This window comes from Leptinotarsa decemlineata, unplaced genomic scaffold (genome assembly GCF_025532065.1).
Source record: "Leptinotarsa decemlineata unplaced genomic scaffold, Ldec_3_MD MMD2_tig00004067_RagTag_RagTag, whole genome shotgun sequence".
In the NCBI taxonomy this organism is placed as follows: Eukaryota; Metazoa; Arthropoda; class Insecta; order Coleoptera; family Chrysomelidae; genus Leptinotarsa; species Leptinotarsa decemlineata.
This window is the reverse complement of record NW_027412602.1, coordinates 2,116,180-2,143,628: the sequence shown is the minus strand read 5'-3', so window position 1 is coordinate 2,143,628 and position 27,449 is coordinate 2,116,180. Positions and strand designations below refer to the sequence as shown.

Here is a 27,449-nt window from a genome sequence, read left to right as displayed (position 1 = left end):
ATTCCTCGGACGAACTATACAAGGAATGTCAAATAATGGACCTTAGACAGCTTTATTTTTACAACGTACTCGTCAAATACAATTCCAACAAAAATCAAATAAAAGAACATCACAGTTACTATACAAGAAATTACAAGAAAATACCGTATTCTATCATACTGAAAAAGTCAATTTCACAAAGAGCATTTTCATACACATCAACCAAATTACACAATATTATTCCTGATAAAATTAAAAACAGTAACCGCACTCCAATTTTCAAGAAGAATTTGAAATCGTTTATATTCGAAAAACAAAGACAATATGTGATAAATATATTAGAATAAAAACACCTTGTATTTTTACATGTGTTTGAAATTATTCAACATTTCACTGAATTCTTATCAGAGGTATACTATACGAAAATCAGATAGTTTACAAATTATACCCAGTTTTATTAATTGTTGTAACCACAAAAAATTTATTTATTTACATTCACTTGCTCAAAATTTTTTCAATATGAACAATAACTCCTAATTTTTTTATTGAATGTCCAAATGATGTTCAAAATGGCGACCATTCTCTGCAACTCATAATGTCACTTTTTTTTTAAACGAATTCTCTACACGTTCCAGCATATCTGCTGGGATTTCCCTAAAAGCTCAAGCTAAAAGCTACGTTTCATGTCTTCTATAGATGTTGAAGGAGTTTGGTAGACAATCCATTTGATATACCCCCATAAGAAAATCCATTTTGATCAGGTAAGGTGATCTAGGTGGCCACGCCACAGGCCCACCCCTAACTATTCATTTTTTATTGAAAACGTCGTTGAGGTATTCCCGTATCTCAGTTCCAAAATGTGGTGGTGCACCGTCTTGTTGTAGCCACATTTCAAGACTTGTTCCATATGGAACCCCGTCGAAAACTCATGCCGAAGAAATCTTATCCAGTGAGATGCTCATACAAAAAATACGGACCGATAACTCTTTTTTCCGAGAATTCCACCCAAACAATCAGTGACCAACGCTGTTGATGAATCAGCATAACATGCATAATGCATGTTATGCTGATTCACAGTTCCGTTTTTATAAAAAGTCGCTTCATCAGAAAATAACACGAAATCAAAAAAATAATTTTCCTGATTGATATTTTCTAACCCCATCGACAAAATTGAACACGTTTTTCAAAATCTCCTCCTCTTAATTCTTGCACAATGGCATGTGGCAAGGATGAAATTTGCTTGCTCATATCATTCGAGACACGCTGGTTTAGGAAAATCCTAATTCCCTGCTCAGGTCTCGGGTACTCATATGGGGATTTTCAACAAGGTGAAGAGCAATTTGAAATGTATTCTCTTTATTTATTACAGGGCAGACACGTTCGAACTTCTCGTGATTGACATTACCAGTTCTTCCAAATCTTGTTTTTAGATTAACTAGTTTAGTAATCCAATAATTTTTCTGACAAAACGTTGGTTGGATAACAGGATCATTTTTTTTTTGAAAATTTTATTAAACTCTTCTACAGAGCTCGAAAAGTAGTTTTTTCGTGTAGATAATATTACTATTTTAAAAACCATAAGACATATTAGATACATATTAAAAAAAATGAAAAACATTGCAGCAACCAAATTTCCGAGACACTACCAACACAAAACGACATGAAACAAAACGCCTGAAATGCCCTTCTATCTGGTTGTCTTCTTTCGGGAAACTTCTCTTTGTCCTAGATGCAAGGAGGCAGTTTCCGTCACTTTCCTCCAAAGCATAGACCATTTGCACCATATATTCCAATACATAATTTATAATGAATATAAGTCAATCTACACATGACTTTATTGACAAATTCCGAGATTCATTTTTTGATGTCAGTCATGGATAACAGGGTTTTTGAAGAAAAAAGCAGTATAAACATACTTTAGATTTTTTACGTATTTCTTATCGTTGAAACCGCTAATAACTATGTGAAAAATCTGTTTTTCGTATAGTATACTATATATATTCGGAAAACAAATTTGAGTGAGTAAACTGAAAAAAAAATTGTGCTTACAACAATTACTAAAACTTGGTATAATTTGTAAAATATCTGTTTTTCGTATAGTAAACCTCTGATAAAAAATGTAGTGAAATGTTGAAACATTTCATACGAATGAAAAAATACAGGGTGTTCCATTTGAAAATGAATGAAACTTGACCGATTTTACCAAGCACCCTATATATTGTTTCCGAAAGCTGAGATTCCAGAAATTATCATAGTGATGTTGACCAACTATTCCTAAAAAAATCCACTTAATTGCTGTAGACATGCGGGTGGTGAATTAAAAAAAAATTCTGCAAAATAGGTTTTTTTGGGATAACTTGGCAATACCACAATGGAGATTCGAAAACAAAAATTCCTTAGAGAGCTTAAAGAATATGGAATCGAATGACGTATTCATACACTGGGTGTTCTATTTAAAAAAAATATAACTTTGGTTGGCCACGCTCGGCTGAGTCATCCAATATGCGAGAAAATAATTTTTAAAGATGGTATTTATCGATATGACTGCAAAAAAATGAGCAGTTCGAAAAACTGTTTTCTTTGATAGCAGTGGACCGAGGGAATCTTTTTGTTGTGTTGTGGAAAAAATGTATAAACAATATATAATTAATTTCATTGATTTCAGGTGGTGACTACTTGTCATAGAATAGAGAATAGAATATTCTTCATTCGCCATAAAAAATACAATAGTATTATAAGGTTTTTGTCAAATATCATATACCATAAGAATACCATGAAAACACTAAATTATTAAATAAAAAATAAACAAGTTCATATTTTATAAAAAAAAGAAGTTCATATGAACATGTGTCCTATCTTGCTTCGTTTTCGAGTAACAGGGTGTCACAGTTTTACTTAAAACATTGTTCTTTAATAAAAATAGATGTATTTGTTAGCAGTTATAAGGGGATTATTATCCGTAATTAGACATCACCCGAAGACTATTGTGGATACTAACAATCGAAACGTCGTGAAGTAACTTGACTTGGAATCTTTTACTTTTTAATTTTCATTCTCTGATAATAATTTTTAATTTTCAACAAGAAATGAAAATTAGAAGATTCCAAGCCAAGTTACTTCAGGATGTTTCGATTGTTAGTATCCACAATCGTCATCACCCGAAGACGATTGTGGATACTAACAATCGAAACGTCGTGAAGTAACTTGGCTTGGAATCTTTTAATTTTCATATCTGGTTAATAATTTTTAATTTTTATCTAGCGTTAATAGATCAATTTATTTATTATTGATTGTTACTTGTATTTTATTCCATTGTAATTTCAATTTTTTTTGCTTAATATAATTGTTATTTTGCAGCTAATCTTTTTAACGTTTTATTAATCATTTAAGGGATTTCAAATCAATTTATATCATATTACACAATGTAAGTGTGAAAAAAAAATTATTCACAAATATTCGATAAAAGTGCAGATTCTGTTTGGGTAATAAATATACGGCGTGACCCACGGTATGTGATAGGTTAGACGTTTCTGGAAAACGCAAGACAGGATTTTTCTGAAAATTCCACATCTTACATTTCCTTACCTGTTCTATCAATATAAAATATTTTCAGCATTGCGGCGTTGCCACTTCTATCAAAAACCCCTGGCAACTTTTTTTTTAATAGAACACCCCGTATATTAACACATTTTTGGAATCACTCTTTTATTATAATAGTTTTTTGTTAATAATGTCCAATACCTGTCTCTATCAGTTTTCGAGATAAAAAATAATTTGTGCTGAAAATGGTCCAAAACATAGCCCTAATTGAAATTAAGTACATCAGCAATCTGAATTCATAAAAAGTTAATAGTTTGATGATAGTTTGGACAAACTCGAAATATACAATCAACATCAAGAAAACGACTCCATTTCATACAGGGCGTGCTAAAATTACTTTTATTTTCATTATGCATAAAAGTGGTCAAATGGTATATACTCCTGTATATTACTCGATAAATTGGAATATGACGAAGAATGCTTCAAGATGACATCATATCCCTATATCTAAATCATAATGTTTTCTCAATAAAGTCACTTCTTCTGGAAACATTATTTTTTAAGAATTTGGTTTAGGTAGCAGTTGAATTACCAAGTTATAACAGTTTGGTTACTTTTATAAGTAATTAAAATAGTTATCGACGGTGTTTCAAAATATCTCTCAAAATGAATGCAAATATCGATTATTGAAACGAAGTTCTTATGAAATTATTTATTACACATGAACAAAGTGATCAAACTACTGCCAGAACTTGCAGAAAATTCAACCAAATGTATCCTGAATTAACACCAATGAACGAGAGGAAGTTTGTAAGATTACAGAATAATTTCCTCAACTATGGCTCAAAGTTTCCAGGGAACAACTGTACCAAAAATCAGACATTTCTAGGTAAGAAGTAAGATTCTCTGGGCTACAACATGGGAATGTATAGAAAATAACATAACAAATCATAACAAATGATTGCTTTTTCAATTTCATGGGAATCCAGATGTTCAATACACTCCACTATTCTCCGTCGCAGTTCTTCTTTGGTAGGAACTGGAGTACTGCACACCCTTTCTTTTAAAACACCCTATGAAAAAGTCAAATGGCGTGAGATCGGGTGATCTCGGTGGCCAATCCCACGGTTCTAAACGCCTAAACCAACGATCGTCAAATATTCCGTAAAGTTTTTTAGAAACTTCCTGGGTGGAATGAGCTGGCGCTTCGTCCAGTTGAAAACATTAATTCCTATATTTCTCTAAAGGCAAATTTTCGAGGAAATCTGTAACAGTTGTCCTTAATATTTGGAGATATCTTTCTGCATTTAGTAAGTTTTCATAAATAAAATAGGTAATTTCATTGTTCTTCAAAATACAGAAAACATTCAGATGAAATTTTTCTTGAAAACCCATAACTTTTGTCACATGAGGATTATGATCAGCCCAAAAATTTATATTCCTTCTATTAAAAATGTCATCCCTCATGAATTTTGAATCGTCGCTACAAATTATTTTCAACAAAAATTCCCGATCTTCCTGTATATGTATTAGAAGGGATTCGCAAAAATGCACTCTACGTTCTTCTGCTTTGAGAGCTTGAAATTTGGTAAATTCATACGGATGCATATCGTGATTTTTCAAAATTCGTTGTACTGAAGCATGTGATACACCTAAATTTTTTTCTGCACTGCGAATGGAAGCTTCTGGATATGCAGAAAAATATGAAAAAACGTTAACAGTATTGTCCTCATTTGAAGTAACAGGTTTTGGTAATGTTGAAGGCGCTTTTAACATGGAGCCATAGTTGAGGAAATTATTTTGTAATCTTACAAACTTCCTCTCGTTCATTGGTGTTAATTCAGGATACATTTGGTTGAATTTTCTGCAAGTTCTGGCAGTAGTTTGATCACTTTGTTCATGTGTAATAAATAATTTCATAAGAACTTCGTTTCAATAATCGATATTTGCATTCATTTTGAGAGATATTTTGAAACACCGTCGATAACTATTTTAATTACTTATAAAAGTAACCAAACTGTTATAACTTGGTAATTCAACTGCTACCTAAACCAAATTCTTAAAAAATAATGTTTCCAGAAGAAGTGACTTTATTGAGAAAACATTATGATTTAGATATAGGGATATGATGTCATCTTGAAGCATTCTTCATCATATTCCAATTTATCGAGTAATATACAGGAGTATATACCATTTGACCACTTTTATGCATAATGAAAATAATAGTAATTTTAGCACGCCCTGTATGAAATGGAGTCGTTTTCTTGATGTTGATTGTATATTTCGAGTTTGTCCAAACTATCATCAAACTATTAACTTTTTATGAATTCAGATTGCTGATGTACTTAATTTCAATTAGGGCTATGTTTTGGACCATTTTCAGCACAAATTATTTTTTATCTCGAAAACTGATAGAGACAGGTATTGGACATTATTAACAAAAAACTATTATAATAAAAGAGTGATTCCAAAAATGTGTTAATATACGGGGTGTTCTATTAAAAAAAAAAAGTTGCCAGGAATTTCTGATAGAAGTGGCAACGCCGCAATGCTGAAAATATTTTAGATCTATAAAACAGGTAAGGAAATGTAAGATGTTGAAGTTTCAGAAAAATTCTGCGTTGGGTTTTCCAGAAACGTCTAATCTACCACCGACCACGAATCACGCTTTATATTATACCAAAAGTAAAACGGGCCCAAAAAAATTAGTAATAATCTGTGATACAAATATCCAACCTTTATGTAAATATGAAAAAGGTAAAAGTAACTAAAAAGTAAAGAATATTCAGTTAAGTGTAACTATAGGTATTTGTGTTTTATTCGTTAATACATTTTTCATAAAATAATCACATTGTGAAATGCAGATCTTGCAAACTCAAGAGTATGATCAACAAATGATTTAGTTTAATAAGTAGAATTTGGAACCTCTCGCGCGAGATGAATAATTTAGTATTTCTAGATTCTAGGTTATTTTTCACGGTTTTTTGTGCAGGTTGTGCTGTAGGAATTTTCCAAAAACTATAAAATTCAATTAAGATGAAAACCTTGTGGGAAAGTATTGGAAATCTATGGAAATTAAAATTATTTAACTAACAAAAGTTTACAATATGACATTTAAAATTATTGAATGTCAATGTACCTATGAGGTACAAATATTTTAAAGTCACGGGTTCAAAATTTGTTGGAAATTGTTCCTAGGGAATGTTAGATATGTGCAAAAAAATATGTTGAATAGATCTGATCCGTTGAACTCCAAACAGAAAAGTCATAGATATCTAAGAATGTATTCAAGTATAGTAACAGTAACATACTCGACAACAGATTGTTTCGAACTTGTCCTATACAACAATTCAGTATATCACAGATACCTTTCCATAAGGATCCATGCTTATAAACTTAGTGCGGGTGAACATTATTACAGATTCTGATTGTAAAAATGAAAAAAAATGATTGGTTTCTGGCAAAATTTGGAGTGATATCCTGTTATGAAATTACTTTTATATATTCAAACTTTCAAATGCGCAAAAAAGCGAAAATTGAACAGATTGAAAATAAAATCCTCAATTAAAATGAAATAGATGGTTTTATCTTGAACTTTGTTATGGACTATGAAGGTTCATTCGATTTCTGAACTACCTTCTAATAGGAAACTTGGAATGGATGTTAGAAGTAGAATTTTATTTTGAAATCGAAATAGGAAAAAAACTTTTGGTTCGATAACTACTTTTATTATGGTGCGAAGACTATTTTACCCACCTCACTTGTTTACTCATTAATCTTGTTATTTTATCGATAGATCAACTTCTTCTATCCCTATTAACTTTACATTTTCACATTCGCTCGTCATTTTTGCACATGCAAACATAGGAATTTCAAAAACTACACCTCACGATTTGATGTGTAGTTTTTGAAATTACAATGGATCTTCATCAAGTAACGGCCGAATCAATCAGAAAAAAAATGAACATAGGAGTCTACAACTCCTCTATCATTCATAGTAGTATTCATATTATTTTCAAATTGCTTTAGAATTTGAACTATTCCATGCCATTGTTACTCACTTGCAATTCTCTGCAGAGTTCTGAAATGTTAGATTGTTAGGTCAGTTGGATAAACCCTCGGCAAGTTTCAAATGTATCAATCAAATTAGATCTCTAGATATAACCAGAAATAAAAATCCCTCAATCCATTCATCTTTTCCCCACAACAGTATTACCGAAACATTAAAATTGTGAAAAAATGTAAGAATATATCAAAATCAGAATCAAATCAATTTCCGAAACTCTTACACCAACTAAAAACATCTGAATTATGGTTTATATTGAATGTTCAAAGTGGATACGTACCTTCTCCTCTGTTTGGCAACACAAAGATGACCCCTATAAAATTTTGTATGTGAAAGCGAATATATCTGTGCAGTGGACTGATTCAAAAAAGTTTGGGAAAGCTTGTATTTCGACTCACCATGATCTAAAATCTGAACAGTAAACCTTGATAATATTATTCGTTATGTTGAGTATTATATAGCCACGAAAATATTTACTCTGTTATTCATTCATTACAGTGTTAATGTTTCTATATTACTAACGAGTAACAATTTTTCAGTCTTGGAAGTATTTTGTCATAGTTTAAAAATAGTTCTGCAATAAGTGTTGTACATCCATTATGGTGAACTGATTGAAACACTTTTGCCCCTTCATGGATAATTATTCGAACTTGCTTGGAATAACAATAGAATGATATAATTTCTAGTGTTGTTTCAATAAAGAGAGAGTTAAGTTCAAACCGAATGTATTGAGTGGTCGGCGGGACTGCATTTGTACAGGGTGCTGCAACAGCGTGTCAATTCCCATATCACTTATCGCATACAAGTTAGCAACGTTTTTTGAGCCAATTTTTCAAATATTACTGGAGTTTTATCCCACCACCAAACCGTTATTTTTAACACCTCGATGACCAAGTGACCATCTTCAAGAGGAAGATTAAACTAAATATACATACAATGTTGTCCTTATTTATACCATAGATACCCTATTTAACATTTGACATACAAATACCTCTGCTATGTACCTGTGTCTTAATTGTCCTAAATTTATTTTACAATGTTGCCTTATCTAATTATCAGGTAATCTGATAAATGAAATATTTCAACAAACTATTCAGTAACGATGAGATTGGAACCTTTGGTGTGAAAGTTGAATAACTTTTTTCGAGATCAATTGCCCTAACACCAAACTGATATTTTTGCAAAAATATCAGACTTTCGAAAAAAGTCTTCAACATCAAAATGACAACTGTCAAATGACAGTTGTCATTTTGATGTTGATGATAATATATATATATATATATATATATATATATATATATATATATATATATATAAGAAATGGAAAAGAATATCCATATTTCGTGAAATCAGATAATTTTGGTGTCAAAGGGTCCTCTTATTTACGTAGAGATCCAGCACTAAAGCGTCGTGACACCGACGCCAATTTTTTTAAATGGTAACCCAGTATTTTCAATTGGTTTTTGAATTCTGCATTAAATTCTGAATTCAGCCATATAGCACACTTGTAGTTTTCCTTGAATACTGATGAAAAAGGGCAATTTTATTGCGTATTATAAAAAGGGCCATGAATAAGTAAAAATAAATGCAATTCTGAAGAAATGAACTTTAAACGTTGAAGCCAGCCGGATATAATCCAACGCTTTTCGTGGTATTAGCCAGGGGAGTAGTTGTTTTCTGATAGTCGTCAGTCCATTCAACCTACTGTGTAGGTATAATGAGACTGGCTTGAACGTTTGAAGTTCATTTCTTTAGATTTGTTTAGTGCCAGTCTTCAAGCATAGCCCAGTGACTAATAAAAAAGTTTTTCTTCCTTATCCAGAGAAATCCGGCAATATATATATATATATATATATATATATATATATATATATATATATATATATATATATATGTATGTTGTTATATGACTCGCTTTGTTTGTACTTCATTTTGACCAACTTATAGTGAAGCGAGTGAGGCATCTCACTACTTACAGAGGTACCTCAAAACATCAAATACATGATGATCTCAAACACCTTGAGGTGTTTGAGATCATAGGGGTTACGCTTATGCTGCTCTGAGTCCTACGTTATCCATCTTACGATGAGCAGGTTATCCTTACACCCAGCCATACATCTATTGCATTCTCTGCTCATATCCCCGTTAAAATATAAGATACATTTCAGAGATGCCGGTCAACAAATTATAGCAAAAATTCAAGCATGTTATCCTGTATACAAATCACAGTTTTTAAGACAATTCCAGCCGGAATCTACTGCTCCCATCCAGCCAAGAATTGAAAATTTTGACCAGTTAGAGGTGACTATCTAGTAGTTTCTCCTACCAATAATTATTTTAACCCATCCAGACCCGTATCAGTAAAGTTCTTAAAGCCCGAAATGGTTCTTCAAAATGATTTCAATATAATCGGTTCACGCAGTTCATTCTATTCAGGTTCTCCACAAAAGCTTCGAACTGCACTGTTTAGGTTTAGTGATTGTGAATGCTCATAAATAATTTTCCAGAAGGATTCTACCTGATCTGCGGTTGATCTGCTGGAAGCTCTTGAAATAATCGAGAATGATTCATGTTTCACGTAATAACTTTCTAACATCAATAATAACATCTTATTCGATCAAGGCAATGCTGCTTCGACTTAAAGTGTGATAGGCAGTTCTAGTTTAGCGGTTATTCGCCGCACGGCAGAAGTGAAAAGCCTATAAGCCTCCCTGTAGTAAATCATACTTTGGATACTGGAGGTGTATTATCTTGTTAAGTTTATCTTAGCTCCCATCCTGTGTTTTCGCCATTCAAATTTCCAAACCGAAGAGGCGAAATTCCACTTTTTCCGGTGGAAAAGTGTTAGAACGTATACATCAGGGCGGTGTTTATTTGCCAAATGTCATCATATTCTGTAAAAACATAAAAATAGATTCATAAAAAAATTACGGCCGTTGTTACATATCTTCGCCAATTCAAGGCTCAAACTTTTTTTTGAGAATATAGTAATCATCCTTTTCTATCTATATCTTATGACGTGTCACTATATCTGTGGATCATTCGAAAATTAGCACATCGAGGCGGTATTCCCCGAGTTGGTCACCGAATGGGCATTTGTATGTGGATTTTTTATTATATAAAGCACAATCATGTGTTATGTTATAATTAAATCACCTCAGCCAAATATTATTTATCTCTTTTTCAGACCCACAATAACTGTCACAGGCGTCAAGAATGCAAAGCTGATTTGCATCAGAGATGATAATCCCATCATAGAAACTAAGGACGACGAAGTCGATTTGGAAAACAAAGACTATCAAACCGAGAAACGCATTCCTCTGAAATCTATTTCTTCATCACAAACTCAAACGGAGTATAATAATAATAAAACCGACAAGAGCACTCAGAGACCAGCAACTTCTATCAGTATGAAACGATTAACCAAATCTTCCAAATGTTTGGAGATGCTACCAAAAAACTTAGCTGTGAATATTATTCAGTACAAACTAGATTTTCACAAACATTGTAAAAGTATTCCCATTTATCGAAGAACTGCAAATATCTTGCCGTGGAAACTTATGGGAAAGTAAGTAAACATTTTCTCTTAAGCCTATGTATAAACGCCACAGTGTGATTATACTTTCATCGAATAAATTCATATGTATCAGCCTGAAAAATTATTTGTAGATAGCCTTCACTCTCTACGTTTCAATTAATTGTGACAAGATAGCAAATTTCAATAAATATCTTGTGTTGACAAAAATATTTTTCTCATTCCTTGCACACAAAAATTTGGATATTACTAAAAGTTAGTGCATGTGGAGGATTATCATAATATTAGATATACATAGAATGGCTTCAAGTCAAACAACCGACAGCTCAGGTCACAAAATATTGCACTCGTTCAAGAATAAATTAGTTATCTGTTTTTCTACAACAAAATTATATTACAAAAGCCAATTGAATTTGAAAGCTTTGCTCAAGTACTGTCATGGCCTCCTAATCAAATTTGTATAATTTTTGAAAAAGTTTGAATTGCTCCCATATATTTTTTCAGTAGGTATGACAATTTTTTTCTCAAATTGGAATGTATTCACGAAATTTAGTTGTATTTATATTTTTTCAGGCAATGATTTAACAAAATTATGGAACTCGGCAAATATTTTTTTATCAGGGCTGATATTTTATTTCTAATAATGTGCTTATGAAATAATTCTGAATTGAAGTACATTTCTACAGAGAGATTATGATTAACAGGGTAGTGTTTTGGGTTCCCTTCTATTCATACTATATTTAAATGACATTCCATTGTTTGTTAATTGTTGAATTTATGACCTTTTTTGCTGATGATACTCTATTGACATGTAGCGATGTGAACCTCGAAATGGCTAAACAAAAAATGAATAATACTCTAGAAAGTGTCAGCAATTATTTGAAAATGAATGAACTAAAGCTGAATGTATTGAAAACAAAAGCAATGATATTCACCACCAAATTTAAATACAGCCAAATAAACTCAAAAATTATTAACCTCAGCATTGATAATGGAAGAATTGAATTAGTTAATTCAACTAAATATCTGGGATTTCTGATGGAAAACACTCTATCATTTGATGAACATTTTAAGTATATTCATAAAACAATATTATTTTTCCCTAGAAAACCGAGTCAAGTATCACAGTTTACAAGTCAATTATTCAGGCACACTTTCACTACTGTTTCTCTATCCTATATCTATTCAATCAGAATAAATTGTCTCAACTCCAAAAACTTCGTGGTATGAAAATAATTTTGAAGTGCCGTAGAGATACCCCTATTACTACTATGATTAATGTTTTTAATTGGCAATCCATTTCCCAAAGACTTATATTTCACAATGATTTTTGTATACAAAATATTGAACAATTTAGGACCATCTTATTTCGAACAGTACATTGTCTTTCATCATGATATTCACTACCACTTTACTCGAAATAATAATAATTTATATATAAACAGAACAAAAAACAAAAAAAACATGAATTCTTTGTTTCTCAAGGGTTTTTATCGGTTCAGCAAATCACCAAATACAATTAAAAATAGCCCATCTCTGAACATGTTCAAAAACAAACCAAAAACATTTTTTTTCAATGTACAAGTATGATATGTGTTATGTGTTTGTTACCTGTAGATACAATTTTCTTGAGATATTATCATGCCTATCTTAGTGATCAACCTCAGAATGTACATCTAATGTTAGTCATATATTTCCAATATGTAACAAAAATAGAAATGTATGTAAATTAGGATTTTCCTATTTTAAATAAAGATTATTATTATTAAGAGCCACAGAACTTCAAATATGAATGATACCTTATGAATTCCAAATATATTCAAAAATCATTCAAAATATATTTAAAAAAACTTCAAAATATCTTCAAGAGATATTTGAAATATATACTCATTCATAATAACCACCACTTTCTGTCTTACAACATTGTTCATATATGATAATACAAAAAGCCCAAAAAACGCAAATGTCATAACATTAATGTTATATGACAATGTGGTACATTATAAGAAAATAACATCTGATAAAAGGAAATAATTAAAAATGAAATAACGAATTTAAATTATTAATGGAGTCCTCCATAAAAGTGTCTGTCAAAAAATACCATGACTCACTTGTACATGAGCATCACATTTTGAGTAACAAAAGTACTTTGGGGTCGTCCACATTTGTTGCTTTTTAGCAACTTTTTAATCCCCCTTCCACTCTGGGGAGATTTTGAACTAATCCGTCTTTAAATACAGGCATAATCCAATTCATTTCTGGAAACTCAAGTACCATTTTCAAAGCCAAAATCAGACTTTCAAACTTTTATGAATCGCACGATTAAGAAATGAAAAATGCCATCTGTTGGAGTACACTGTAACTCGATATTTTGCCATAACATTTATACAGTTAAATTTGATGTCAATCAATTATCTAGTGCAGTGTACGTTAAAATTTACAAAATACTACTAAATTCGAACGTTTCGGATAATCAGCAGCCAAAGTTACAAAATTTAGAGTGTTGTAGTTTTTTTGTAGAAGTGTTAAATTATTTCTATGCGAAAGGTGTCATGAATATACATTGTGTTCAGGAATAAGAAGAGCCCTATCTAGAAAATTGAAAACCATAAAGATACAAAGTCAAAGTCAGTGAAATTAGGAAGTTTGTTCAGTTTAGAATTTATCTTTGATCCATATAAAAAATTAAAATTGTTGACGACTTCTTGGAGACGATACGTCGGATTAAAAAACTATAATGGCCATCTTTTACAGCTTGAAAAGTTGCGCAAAGATTTTTTTTAATAGTTTTAAATAACATCAGAAAAAATTAAAACAAATTATAGAATTTCAGTACTTTTTGAATACCTTCAGAACTTGCGGATTTTCCTAATTTCACCAACCTTTTGTCTCAGATTTTTCCATGCTGGCCTTCCTTATCTTGGACACACAGATATCAGTTTTCGTGGTTTCCTTACTTAGAAAATGGGGTTTGATTCATATTCACATCGAAACACAAGTGTATCTTATTGGTTAATTTTGTTTGAGTCAGCAATCACTTGTTATATTTCATTTTTTCGTTGTTGTTTCTTGAATATCTTCCATTTTCGAATAATTCATTACCCAAGATGAATTGTCTAGTATTGAACCCATCAAAACATAAAACAAACCATTGTATTTTTGTTTCAGAATATCTGACGAGATTTTGGATGTAGCCATTTTAAGCATAGCTAAAGAAATTGAAGTGAATGACATAGTGGACCGCATTTATCAGTCTGAACTTCAACTTTGAAGGTGTAATGATGCATAAATAAAGCGATCAGTTATTATGTTATATAATTTAATCCATTCATATAAAAGTTTCAGAATTAACAATCCATAAGCCACAATAAACATGAATAATTTTCTGCACATACATAATTTTTCTATACTAATAATGAGATATACAATTTCAGTCCAAATCACCAGTTAGACAATGGAAAAAATCACACAAACTTCAGTCAGAAATGCTCCTCACTTACATTCAACTCAACTTAGTAATTAGGAACCAGAATCAGAATAATTTATTCATCCCAAAAAAATACACATTGTGCGGTGAAAACAGAATATGTAACTTATCGGATCAAAAAGATATTTGTATATAAAATATATTAATTAAAATTGATAAAATATAGACAATACAATATTTAGTGTTATATATATATATATATATATATATATATATATATATATATATATATATATATATATATATATTGGGATATTGAGTGAAATGGTATTATCAATGGAAAAATGTTATTGGACAAAGCACTCATAGGAAGGTGGGCAAACCGCAGACACGTGTTTCTGACTATTTAGCCTTCGTCAGTACGGCACAGCCAAGTGTAAAGGATAGACAACACTTAGTTACAAGAAAGGGGTCAAACAAAGCAAGCGGATTCATCATCAGGGACCAACTGCGATTTGGTGTCATCGTTGGAAGATCTTGTGATTACAAGGACTAACTCCCAACTTCGTCACGGGAGCAGCTATAGCAACCTGCGTGACATCCGGGTCCAAAATAAATCAACTGTGAGAAAACGTCAAGATGAATACTCAAAAAATAGTTGCTGCATTAAACAGAATATCTGCTATTGATGCATATAATTGGATAGACGAGTCAGATGATGAGGATGCCAACATTCATCTAGATGAAGTGATAGTTGAAGAAGGTGTTGGAGACGATGAAGAGGAGATTGACCTTGGAGTCAACGAAGTTGAAAATGGGGCTAATGAAAACGAGACTAATGAGAGCGATGAAGATGATGACATGATCGATGAGCTGGTCGTGGATGGTGAAGGCGATGAAGAAGGTTGTAGCTGATTCATCTGAAGGTGATGGTGCTTTGAGAATCGGTCTCCGAATGCTCAACATCACCGACACGTTAGAAGATCCCATGGATTTATATTGCGTGATGGACGTGCATGTGCAGATCCGAACGATTGATGGCAACATCAAAAAGTTATGTTGGTGTTGTTTTCGATTTTACTCGATACGGAACAATAACGGCGGATGATATCAACATGTAAACATCCATGATACGATCTCTATGATGCAGCTGGGTCAGTATTGGTGTGAGGCATGTGAAAGACCCCTTACAAATTTCACCAGAGTGTCAGCATGCATAATATGCAATAATGTCAAAAACAGCCCTTTTCAGGGCTACATTATTCACACAAACAGTAGTTGTAGTAGTATTCACAGATTATATGACAAATGACTACTTTGTTGGAAATTTGTTAGTCTTTGCATATCTGAGCATTATATGACAAATCACTACTTTGACTGAAAAGTCGAAGTTTGGAATTTACTAATCATTGAATATCTGTGCATATGATGAGTACTATATACTTTAACTGAAAGTTGAAGTTGGCAATTTGTCAATCATTGAATATATATGCATATAATGATGAGTACTACAGAGTGGGATGATGGTACTTTTACTTGCATTTTGTTTGAGACTATAATGTTAACCTAATGTTAATAATGTTAACCAATGGTATGAACCTGTTTCTGTTTGAAAGTATAATGATAGCTCTGGAAAGAGCTGTTTTTGTTTCAGTCTTCAGTTGTAGCCCTGAAAAGGGCTGTTTTTTTATTATTCCATGCAGTGGTATGGACTAACGCTCCTCATTATCAGAATCAATAATGATGGTGTCGTCATCTGAATCAGATGATATACTAATGATGTCGTCCTCATAATCATCTAAAAAAGATGATATACTAATGATGTCGTCCTCATAATCATCTGAATCAGATGATATACTAATGACATCGTCCGCATAATCATCTAGATTGTCTAAGTCGTTAACAGCCATCTCAAACTCTGCATCTACTTCCTTTCGAATACCTTGTTCTATACGTTCTGGGAAATCATCAGGAAGATCATAGATGCGTTGCAGAAATTGAGCGAAGTTTGTACTGAAATGATCGGACATTGAATCTAGTTCATGTACCTGGATGAGTCCTATACTCGACATTGTGGAAGAATGAAGGGTGAAGTGTAAATGTAGAACATTTCAGTGTTTGAAATTCGAAAACACCAAAATGATGATCTTCATGAAACTCTGAGTGATTATTATGAGAAAAACAGCTAATAAGGGAGAGGGAGGAAGACACTGCCCCAGCCTCGCAGTGCCTCGTGTACACCAACCAAAAAGTGTGTACTCCGTGGAACGAAAGGAAAAGAAAGGGTGGAAGAAACGAGGAAACGATTACATATCGTCATCTGAATTGAGGACTTCATCATCAATCAGGATGGGGGATGGTGGAGGACTATCTTAGATGAGGATTGGGGATGGTTGAGGTCTATCCTCGAATTCCTCGGACTCATCGTCAGTGTCATCACTATCTCCAGGCAGTAGGTCATCACTATCAGAATCCCATTCAGAATCCCGCCAATCGTTAGGATCCGGATATTTGCTGTTTGATAGGTCCGCTTCATCACTGCCGGTAACAAATTGCACCTGCAATCGATGATCCAATGGTATGTTATTGTCATGCTCCATCCTATGAGGTGCCGTCGTTGAGTGAACGAAACGCTGCTGGATCGACGCGTAGTGAGGCGTCTGATGCTCCTGGAGGCTGTATGGTTCGCTAGTTGATTCAGGTTCCATGTTGGAGGTGACTGATCAACTGAATATTCCAACAGATAATTCTTACTTTTATACTTTTGAAAGGGAGTGGGGGAGGAGTGGGGATTAAGTGAGAATGAATTACAAAATGACAAGCTATATTCAATGAAAGATAATTGAATGGATAAAATAAAATATGAATTATACTTATTGATTCCATTGTGAAACATGTCCTGTTTTTTATTTTCTTCTCAAGAGATTATTTACAAGTGATTAGAGAACACAAAAATTGATGTGAGGTATTTGTCCAGAAGAGCTTGGAATTGAAATAAATAAAAAAGAAAATAATAATAAGACGAAGTGAAGAAAAATGCTCCAACCATCTCATTGTTCAATGTGTACCAAACCAAAACAATGTACACCCTTTATTTCACTTCTTTTTTTTTATTTTTTGTTTCCTACAATTACAAATATAAACTTAAAACTACCATAATTAAATATTCCTAACTAACCTGAAACTAATCTTATATTTACACTTAATCTACGAAAAAAGTGTACATAATTGTCACTAATTTTTTGTACCGCTCTATCGAAGAGGTCTCTGCTTTACACCTTCCCTGCAGAGATGCATAATTCCGATCTATTTCGGCCATTTCTTTTTGTAATTCTCTCCGTCGGTTAACCATTTCAGCCATTTGCCGGTTGTTCTGCTTCCCTATACCTCTGTAGGAAAGTTTTCAACCTTCCACTATCCTCTTCGATAGGCTGTCGCACTGGCACTTGTAGCACCAACACTTCAGGATTCACCGGTGTTGCTGGCAGCGGCGAAAGCGGCACCGCCAACGGAGTCAATACGACGGGCTCCTCCGGAGAAGGCGCCCTCGGTTTTTCCACTACTGCTGCGGGCGGCGTGGAGGGTCTCAAGCTCTTATGAGCGGTTGTCCAACTACCTGCATAATGATTAGTCCTATTGCAAGCAACTCTATACTTTTCAATAGGACCAGACCTAGCTGCATGTTGTCGACAGACCTTGACAACCCTGTCCTTCTCCTCGAATAAGTCAGGGCTGATAGATCGGCCCCTACCGCTCGAAATTGCTGCCTTCTCCTTGACCACCGCCCTAGCTGAAGGTTGTCGAATGACCTTCTTCACAACCCTGTCCGCCTGGAATAACTCAGGGCTGAGAGAGCGCCCCCTACCGCTTGAAGTTGCTGCCTTCTCCTTGACCACTGGCATGATCGATGCCACAGCATTATTGATTTCCTGTGTGTTGGATGCCATTCTAAAAATGTAAAATAATACAAAGTTAGTTGATATAAAAAAATAATAAAAAAAAATAACATTGTGGCCCCAACGGGCCACGCCCACCGCCCCTCCCACCCAGGTGGGGGTTAGGTTCATACGAATGTATGAACCTAACCTAACATAATGTAACCTAACCTAACCTATCCCAACCTAACGTATGTATTAGCCTAACCTAACGTATGTATGAACCTAACCTAACATAATGTAACCTAACCTAACCTAATCTATCCTAACCTAACGTATGTATGAACCTAACCTAACAAAATGTAACCTAACCTAACCTACCATAATGCGGGAAAACGCGCGCGGAATACATTCACCATGTTCGTTCAATTAATACGTCATCTGTTGGTTTTGGTTCTATTATTCTAAAGGTGAGCATCCACGATGAAAGTTTATCATGAAATTTTTGTGTAATGAGTTAAAACTTTCATGTTTCACATTGGAAACACTATCGAATTACGCGAAATATTGTTAAACATTTCATGACACAATATTTCACGAGACATTTGCTTCATGGGCAAGTTTCAACTTGTATACGCGATATGCGTCTTGTTTCTTGTGAAATATTTGTTTCACTTGCTGCACATGAGTGTTGGCGTTCTTCGTGAATCAAAATCGGTATACGCTAGTCGCTAGTGTGTTTACATAAAAAAATAACGTTCGTCGCTTACTTTTTTAATTGGAACAATGAGTGAAGTAGAGAAAAAAAGTAAGAAAAGAAAAGCTAGTGTCAATTGGTCACGACAAATGACACTAAAATTTATAGAACTTTACGAATCCAATTCCAATTTATGGGATTGCTCTTTAGAGCAGTATAAAAATCGTATGGCTAGAAAAACCTCCATTGATGCTATATCGGAAGTTATGGACATATCCGTTCGAGAAGTAAATGATAAAATCCATAGTCTTCGATGCCAATTCCAAAGTATCAATAGAAAGAAGAAAAAAACTAAAAGCGGTCAGGCTACAGGGGATAACTTTGTGACAAAATGGGAGTTTTATGAAGCTCCAAAATTCATAGACTTGTCAACAAGTGGTTTGAATGAAAGGACAATAGACTTATTGGTAAGTATATTTTTATTATTATTTATGTATACATTGCTTAAACACTAGAGAATCGCAGCCCGATCCCTATGCTTGTGCAAAGAAACCAAACATGGTAGTTTATATATATATTGCCACGGAACTTCACCTTCCTCTTAAAAGTACTTAGTTAATTCTTCGTGTACTTCTCTGGTATAGAGATTTTCTGGAATATTTCGATTAACTTGCAGTGGCAGTAAGGCTTGAGTGTGTTGTCGCCATTCACCAGGTTGAACAGTACCATTTTCGTAATCTTCAACATCAAATGTGCCATTAGGAGCGTAAAGCTTCCGAGAACGGGTCGTTAAAAAATTATGTAAAACGCATATTGCCGACACTATAATGGACACTTTTTCTGGTTCTAATTCAATTGTCTTTCCTAAAACACGGAACCTAGCTGAAGCAATGCCAAAACAATTTTCAATTATTCATCTTGCACGAGACAGTCGATAGTTGAATACCCTTTGTCCACCACGCAAGTTTCTAAACGCGTAAGGTTTCGTAATATATAGTTTCAAGGCAAAAGCATCATCTGCTACGATAACAAATGGAATGGCTTTATTCCGTCCTGCGAGTGGCCTAGGTTTTGGAATATTTAAACTATTATTTTCAAGTTTTGTTGCCAAGGAGCACGTGTTAAAAACTCCTCCATCAGAAATTCGCCCCATACTTCCTATATTAATGTATAAAAATTTATAATCTACGTCAGCCAGTGCCATCAAAACAATACTATGCATGCCTTTATAATTATAAAAGAGGCTTCCACTATGTTTAGGTGCTTTAATATGTACGTGTTTACCATCAAGAGCACCTAAGCAGTTCGGAAAGTTCCATCTCTCATTAAATTGCTGTGAAATTTTTAGTCATTCATCTTCAGTGGTTAGTGTTTGGAAATGAGAAAAAACTACGTTAAACAAAATGCAGAAATGCTTAATAAAAATATAAACAGCTATAATAATGATTTATGTTTCTGACACAATCTTTTTTTAGATCAACGAAGAAGATACGACTGATAATGAATCGAGTTATTTATTAGAAGATCAAGAAACTAATCATTCGAAAGACTCTACAGATACTTCGCGTTGCAACACTCCAATGCCCTCTACATCTACATCACGTGATTTCACACCATCATCATCTACGTCGCAGGACATAACCCAAGTCCCGTCAAGGTTAAAAAAAAAGAACAAGAAAAATGACCAACAAACCTTACTGGACCGATATGTTGGAGTTATGTCGAAGATAGCAGATTCCTTCGAAATATTTGGAGATTATGTGGCGGATGAATTGCGTAACATGCACTTAAAAGCCCCTGATTTGCAAGGATATGCAAAACGAGAAATTCAGCGACTTATTTTAGACATGAATGACAAGTATGAGTCCAGACTACTAGAAAATGGTGCTTTGTCTCAATCGCAAATATCCGTTAATAAAAATTCAGATATTTTGCTTGATAATAATTCTTTGGAGTCACAGCTGTCCACTCGAACTAGTTGTGAAATTGGTTCTCCATTGCCGGTATTGACACAATGGCCGGTTAATGATTTAACTGAAGACACTGTTGATGGTGAGAATAACGGCATGGAGAATATTACAAACTTTGCTGAAAATTTTGGATCTACATTTTTTAATCTGTAAATACCACTTTATGAAATAAACGAATTATGGAACTCTCGTGTAGGTATACTTCTTTTAAAATATTATAAATTGCCGAGCACACTTCAGGTATTATTCTCGATATAGTACATACTGGTATTCGAAACAAATACATAAGCGAGTGGTAGCTATCTCCTAAAAAAAAACAAAAAAAATTTAAATGAAGTCAAGTCCTCAAAATTTTGAACTATTTACCTGTTGCTAGAAATCGAAGCGTTAGTGCTAGTCGCTCAGCTGCTGCAATTGAATTTCGCATGAGTGTATTCTGTTTTTCTATTGCAGGCTTTATTTTGCTAAGTAAATACTGAAAGTCAGCAGCAGACATCCTGAGAAAATTTTTGTAATTTTTTCTCTTTGTTTAATCCAATCGCGTACCCAAATTTTGTGAGATTTCTTTGTTTGCGAAGCTAATTAGTAATAACAAGCTGCAGATTTTCTTCTATCTTTTTTTGTAGCCATCACAATGCACAAACAACGAACCAACTAAGTCACCGTGAAAACAGCAGATTGCTGTACTTCGTCTCTTATGAATTAAAAATTTCAAACAAGAGCAAGTGGAGAAATTTTGATCTCGTGAATACGCACCATGAAATAAAATTTTCATGACATTTTAGTTTCATCGTGGATGCTCACCTTTACATTTGGATTAATGTCCAGTCCTGGATACCCCAGTCCATCTGATGACTTGAGTTTATGTTTTTTCTCCAAAACTACAACTCTCTGTTCTAAAGCATCATACTTTTTCATTGTAGACGCTGTTATGTCAGACATTTTCATTTCTACATCACCTTTAAGATTATCATATTTACGAGCCAAAGTTATCCGAGCCTCTGCAATTTTATCGTCGAATGCTTGACGTGCATCGCGACCAACATTACCAATTGTGGATTGTATTGCAGCTTGTAGGGCTATAAGTATGACCTCTTTTGTTCCATTAATTTCCCCCTCAAGATATGATACAGTTACACAATCACTCTTGTCAATTGGTTCGCTTGTATTTTTCAATATTTTTTTTGCATGTCATAATGACCATCTTTTGTTAATTTAAATCCATTCCCGGGAGGACCTCGAATGACATTACGATCCCATTTTCTTTCTCTACCAAACTTATCGATTGTTTTAGACATTGTGCACTCTACGATGATTCTTTTCAAACTGATGTCTTTCATTTACATTATGCTATATACTTTGCAGTAATTAGTTAGGAAAAATATAAGTAAAACAAATAACACTTTTTATAATTTTTTATATTTATTAAAGTGAATTGGTAAAAGTAATACTTCAATGTAAAAAAATCACAATGAAATAATCACAAATAATGAATGTTCCGGTTTGAAAGAAAAAGCGATAACACTTCGAATGATAATTCAGTTATTCATCTCAATAGTCAACAAATTAATTAGTTGGTCTAAGGCGCTCTCTTGAGAAAAAGAATGAACGATTTCAGACACCCAACGAATGTTGTGATTAGGATCATTTCAATAAAACTCTATATCACTATGACTCCATAGAAGAGTTCGAGTGGTATTCGGAATGATGAATCTTTTGTCGTCGTGATATGATAATGCGACTTTATTTTTCAATTCACTGTAAATATCATGCAATACGCTTCTGAATGAGTTCATCTTCCTGAATATCATACCTCCCTCTTCGATGATTTTTCATAGTCTTCACATGTCAATTCATTCTTTATAACAGATCGTTTGACGCCTTTGGCCTTCTTCAGTTCACCATCAACAGATTTCACATAATACGCTTTAGCACCTGTACCGTGAAAGCTGATTATTGGATCATTTGGGAATTCATCCTTGAAATTACCCAGAACTGACTTTGTCACTGGAATATTGAATTGGTTTCCTTTTTTATAATTAGATGTATCGAACTTATTTATATTATTTTTGATAAATTCATAGAAATTTTCTGTATTTACTTTGAGAATAAGGAAGTTTGTATCAGTGTAGAGTAAGGACGCATCTTCTCCAAACTGTTGTTTGATACATCCATAGAAAAAATCATACATAACTGTTTTGGATAATTCCAGAATGGAAAATCCCAAATACAGTGGTTTATCATAATGAACTTTTACTCTAGCCAATTGAATGACAACAGAATTTTCTGCAAAAATGGAGCATTTTTTAAAATTTGGTCACGATATGAGACAACTAGCACCTATAGTTCTTTTTATATTTTCCCAATGTGTAATGAGTCTAACATCAATTCTATTGTCTACGTTTTCTTTTGTTTTTCCATAGACTGCATTATTCATTAGTTTGTAGAAATCTTCTTCAGATTTGTTATTAGACCAATTACGCATTTCAGTATTCAAATCTATATAGGGCTTCATCCAACATGATTGCTTGAACCTCAATACTCTATGTGTGTTCATCACTATCAAACCATGATTGACAGCTTGCTGTAAGTTTCTATAATGAACAATAAATTTTCTTTTATCGTTTAAATTTGGAAATAATTTGGGAACTTTCGATTTTGCATATGGAGGTATCAAACGTTCAACTAAGAATGGAAAATCGGAATGTTTATCGTGAAGTTCTTGGGGATAATGTATACCCACTTCCAGTACATATCCATAAGGACTATCAACATCCACATTCATTATATCACGATTGAGAATTTCATGAGGTGTTAACCATGAAAATTCACCTGTTGGTAATGATTGTGACATGCTGTGACCATATAGATTTGTTGCATCCAAATATGAAATGAATGAAGATGGTTCATTTGGATTATAATTCGATAAACATTTATTGTTTGCTTTATGTTTCTTTTCACTACATTGACTGATTCCACCACGAATACCTTTTTGAAAGAAGTGAACCATATCATGGTCAGTTAGTAATTCCAATTCAATTTATTTCAACATGGCATCCCACGATAATCTGGGTGCAGTGAAGTATTGTGCCGGATCCAATTTATATTTATCAACAGATATATTTCTAAAGTTTTCAAAAATGTCACATAATAGTAACACATCTGAATTTAAATATAAATCAGAGTATTCACCCAAATTCTGACATTCGAACAAATTCCAAACAAGTTGTTCACAATTGAGTTTATCATAAAATTGATTTTTGGTTGGGAGTCTTGAATGATTCAGTTTGTCGATGTCATCAACAAAACTATAGGAAAGTACACCTTTCTTTCTCATTAAATTGAAATTTTCAATTTGTGGGAAATGTTTGCGCATTTCAATACACTGATCAGATGTTAAATTGGCTCCTAAATTCTCCAAAGAACTAGGCATGAATCTGAAACTACCAATGAATCTCATTTTCAAATAATTCTTCTTCACCCTACCATCTTTATCCGTATAGGAGTGTGTATAGAGATGTTTTGTGGAAGCTATATATTTCTCATTAGTTTGTGGGATGACATCCACTTTATCTTTGTTTTTATACAATTCCTTTATGAATAACTGACAATCATATCCACTCAGATTGTGAAAAATAATAGGAATGAAATTTGGTAATTTAAAATTCAAATTACATAATGAATGAGCAGCAGGGGACCTTTTTTTTTCTGTGAGATGACAATGATCCCTCACTTTAACTTCGCCATCATTGAATCGTTTAGAACAAATGCCACAATTTGTAGCAGAAGCAAACTGTTCCTCTTCCTCAGGAGTTTGTCCATCCATAGGAATAGGAAACCTGAGATGATTTTCATAAATATTTTTCAAATCATCTTCAATTTTGCTGACGAATTTCTGGGCTGCATCCACACCCCTATACGATACAAATTTTGACAAATCATCATTGTATGAACATTTAATCAAATAAGCAAATGAATAAGGCTCATGTTTGAATGTCTTGATCGAGTATGAGTATTCAGGATTTGCCTTAGTGGTTTGAATCAGCTCAAGTACTGATTCAAAATCGGCATACACTACAAATGGCACCTTCATTTGTTTCTCAAAGTTTTCAAACGTTAGTATATTTTCAGAAACCATTTTCCCATATTTATTGACTTTGAAATTGGTCGATGGTGTTGTAGTACTCAAGTGATTACAATCATTTATCTTATCACGTATTAGTAATTGCTCATTAGAAAAATAGAATAAAAATCCATCACAAAAATATTTCTTATGTTCATGAGCCGATGATTGGCTTGAAACTAATCTTGAAAGATCTTTGATCCAACAATAATGACTATTACCGAAATCATCTGTGATAAGTAACAAATCCTAAGTCTTTTCTGAGAGTAACGTAATGGTCCAATTATTCCATACATTATTTTAACCTTCTCGAAATTACTTTCTAGTACACATTAACTGAAATATCATTCTTGTCCTCAAATTTCACAATATCCTTCAAATTTACCGGAAAATTCATACCTGTTACATCTATGACAGTATTGAAATGTGGATATGATGAAACTTCTGAGGTTCTATCGATTGCAGGATGTAGTGCTGAAGTGATAGCCCATGCAAAACAATGCTGATCTCCATTACGGATATTAACCACGACCTTCCTACGCTCGATACATTCAGGTAGCTTCACATATGAACATCCACTGAGCGGGCTGTATTTATTGATGTTCACCTCCAGAAACATGATTTTTTCACAAGTCCAACCTTAAATACAAATCAAAATTACTGATACATCTAATTAAAACTTGGTAGAAATTCTTACCTAAATCACGTTCCTGGAATTCTGTAGTTTGAGCGATAATCTCATTTCGAAATCCATCAAATAAGGAATTCAAATCAGTAGATTGGTCAACTGTTCTATTCTGAGAGTTAAATGATTTGGTTTCCTTCAGGTCTTGCGTTTGCAGAAGATAACTCCCAAATACTTTCATATTCACTTTGATGATTTTGTGAACCCTGATAGCTGATTCCAATAATTCAATAACTTTCTGCCTGATTTCGTTGAAGAATAACATGTAATCGGTGGAAACAATGGAACTCTGCACCCTGTATGTAGCAATCCGACGCTTGAAGGCACTCTTTATCATTTGAACACCATCACTGAATTGTACACATGCATTATTCTTATGTTGCAGACTTGTATTGTGAGAATTCACTTGAATCAATGGAATCATCACATTATAACAATTACATGTGTACATAGGTGTTGCAGCGTCATCTAATCTCACTCGTTCCACCTCCTTGGCAACTCTGGAGCTGATGGTTGTCACTACGAGTGAAAGATTTACCACATTCACAAGAATACATTTTCTTTGATATGTTCTCACTAACTCACTCAATGAAAACTGACATAACCAACACTCGCCGCTTCTTAAATAGCACAGTCCTCGCCGCCTGCGCGTCACCATCGAGAGTGGGGGTAGAGCCATGCGTTACGTCATAGCCATCGCCACATCGAGGAAGGTAAGGGCACATCGATGAATACGCATTACTCAACCACACGCCGTGGAGCGCACATCTAGCTCTCCTACCGTTGAACGGTTGCTGCTGGGGTAGAGCGATGCGTTACGTCACAGCCTTCACCGCATCGAGAGAGGTGAGGGCAGACCGATGAATACGCATTACTCAGCCATACGTCGTGGAGTGAACATCTCGCTTTCTCACCGTTGAACGGTTGCTGCTGCTGTGACGTCACACCACTACTAACCTGGTGGGCTCACACCGATGGAACATTCATTACTTGGAGGATCTTCGAAGTATGCAGACGTATGTTTGTACATAGACAAGCACATTATGAAATCCTGTACCGTGCATTCTCTCTCTCTCACACACACACACACACACACAATCTCATATGAAAAAAAAAATCTGAACGATCCATGCACCAGACACTTCAAGGTCACATCGCCTTGACTTCACTAAACAACAACAAAAAAAGCCATTAATACGTCATAGTGGTCGGGGGAGGCTTAGAACCAGCTCAAATCTCCTACTTACACCATGGATTGTTTGAAAGTAGAATTACCGGAAATGACTTGTGATGGTTGTGAACGCAAAATGCACGCAGAATGTTCGAATCTAAGTGCATCTGAATTGAAAGTAATGGCTTTAAAAGAAAAACGGCTGTTGAAGTTTTATTGTAATGATTGTCTCACAGGGGTAAGATTAGTACCCAATTTAATCAAGAAGAGGTTGAAGAACTGAAATCAAAAATTCAAAAAGAAACAAGTACATATTTTTCGGAAGAAACAGTCATAAATGAAATATTCGAGAGACAAAAAAGAATGAACAATGTTATGATA

At 33.8% G+C, this 27,449-nt stretch overlaps 2 protein-coding genes across 4 annotated transcripts in view; one reads left to right on the top strand and one right to left on the bottom strand.

Annotated features, from left to right (window-relative positions):
* The window catches only part of LOC111503352 (paxillin), a 58,023-nt gene extending 49,923 nt beyond the window's left edge, over positions 1–8,100 (bottom strand). Inside the window, exons 1-2 of the mRNA XM_023157641.2 lie at positions 7,984–8,100; positions 7,866–7,898 (exon numbers count right to left, since the gene is read on the bottom strand). Of these exons, the coding sequence (XP_023013409.1) occupies positions 7,866–7,898; positions 7,984–7,986 (36 nt within the window). The 5' untranslated portion in view covers positions 7,987–8,100. The remainder of the gene's footprint in view (positions 1–7,865; positions 7,899–7,983) is intronic.
* Positions 1–14,428, top strand: part of LOC111515195 (uncharacterized) — a 113,082-nt gene extending 98,654 nt beyond the window's left edge. For 2 of the 3 annotated variants that reach the window (XM_074178588.1, XM_074178587.1), the window contains 2 exons: positions 10,773–11,153; positions 14,289–14,428. In XM_074178588.1, the coding sequence (XP_074034689.1) occupies positions 10,773–11,153; positions 14,289–14,391 (484 nt within the window). In that variant the 3' untranslated portion in view covers positions 14,392–14,428. Of the gene's footprint in view, positions 1–9,753; positions 9,887–10,772; positions 11,154–14,288 lie in introns of those variants that run through there. The other variant, XM_074178589.1, reaches the window with a different exon arrangement.
* The last annotated feature ends 13,021 nt before the right edge of the window (positions 14,429–27,449 follow it).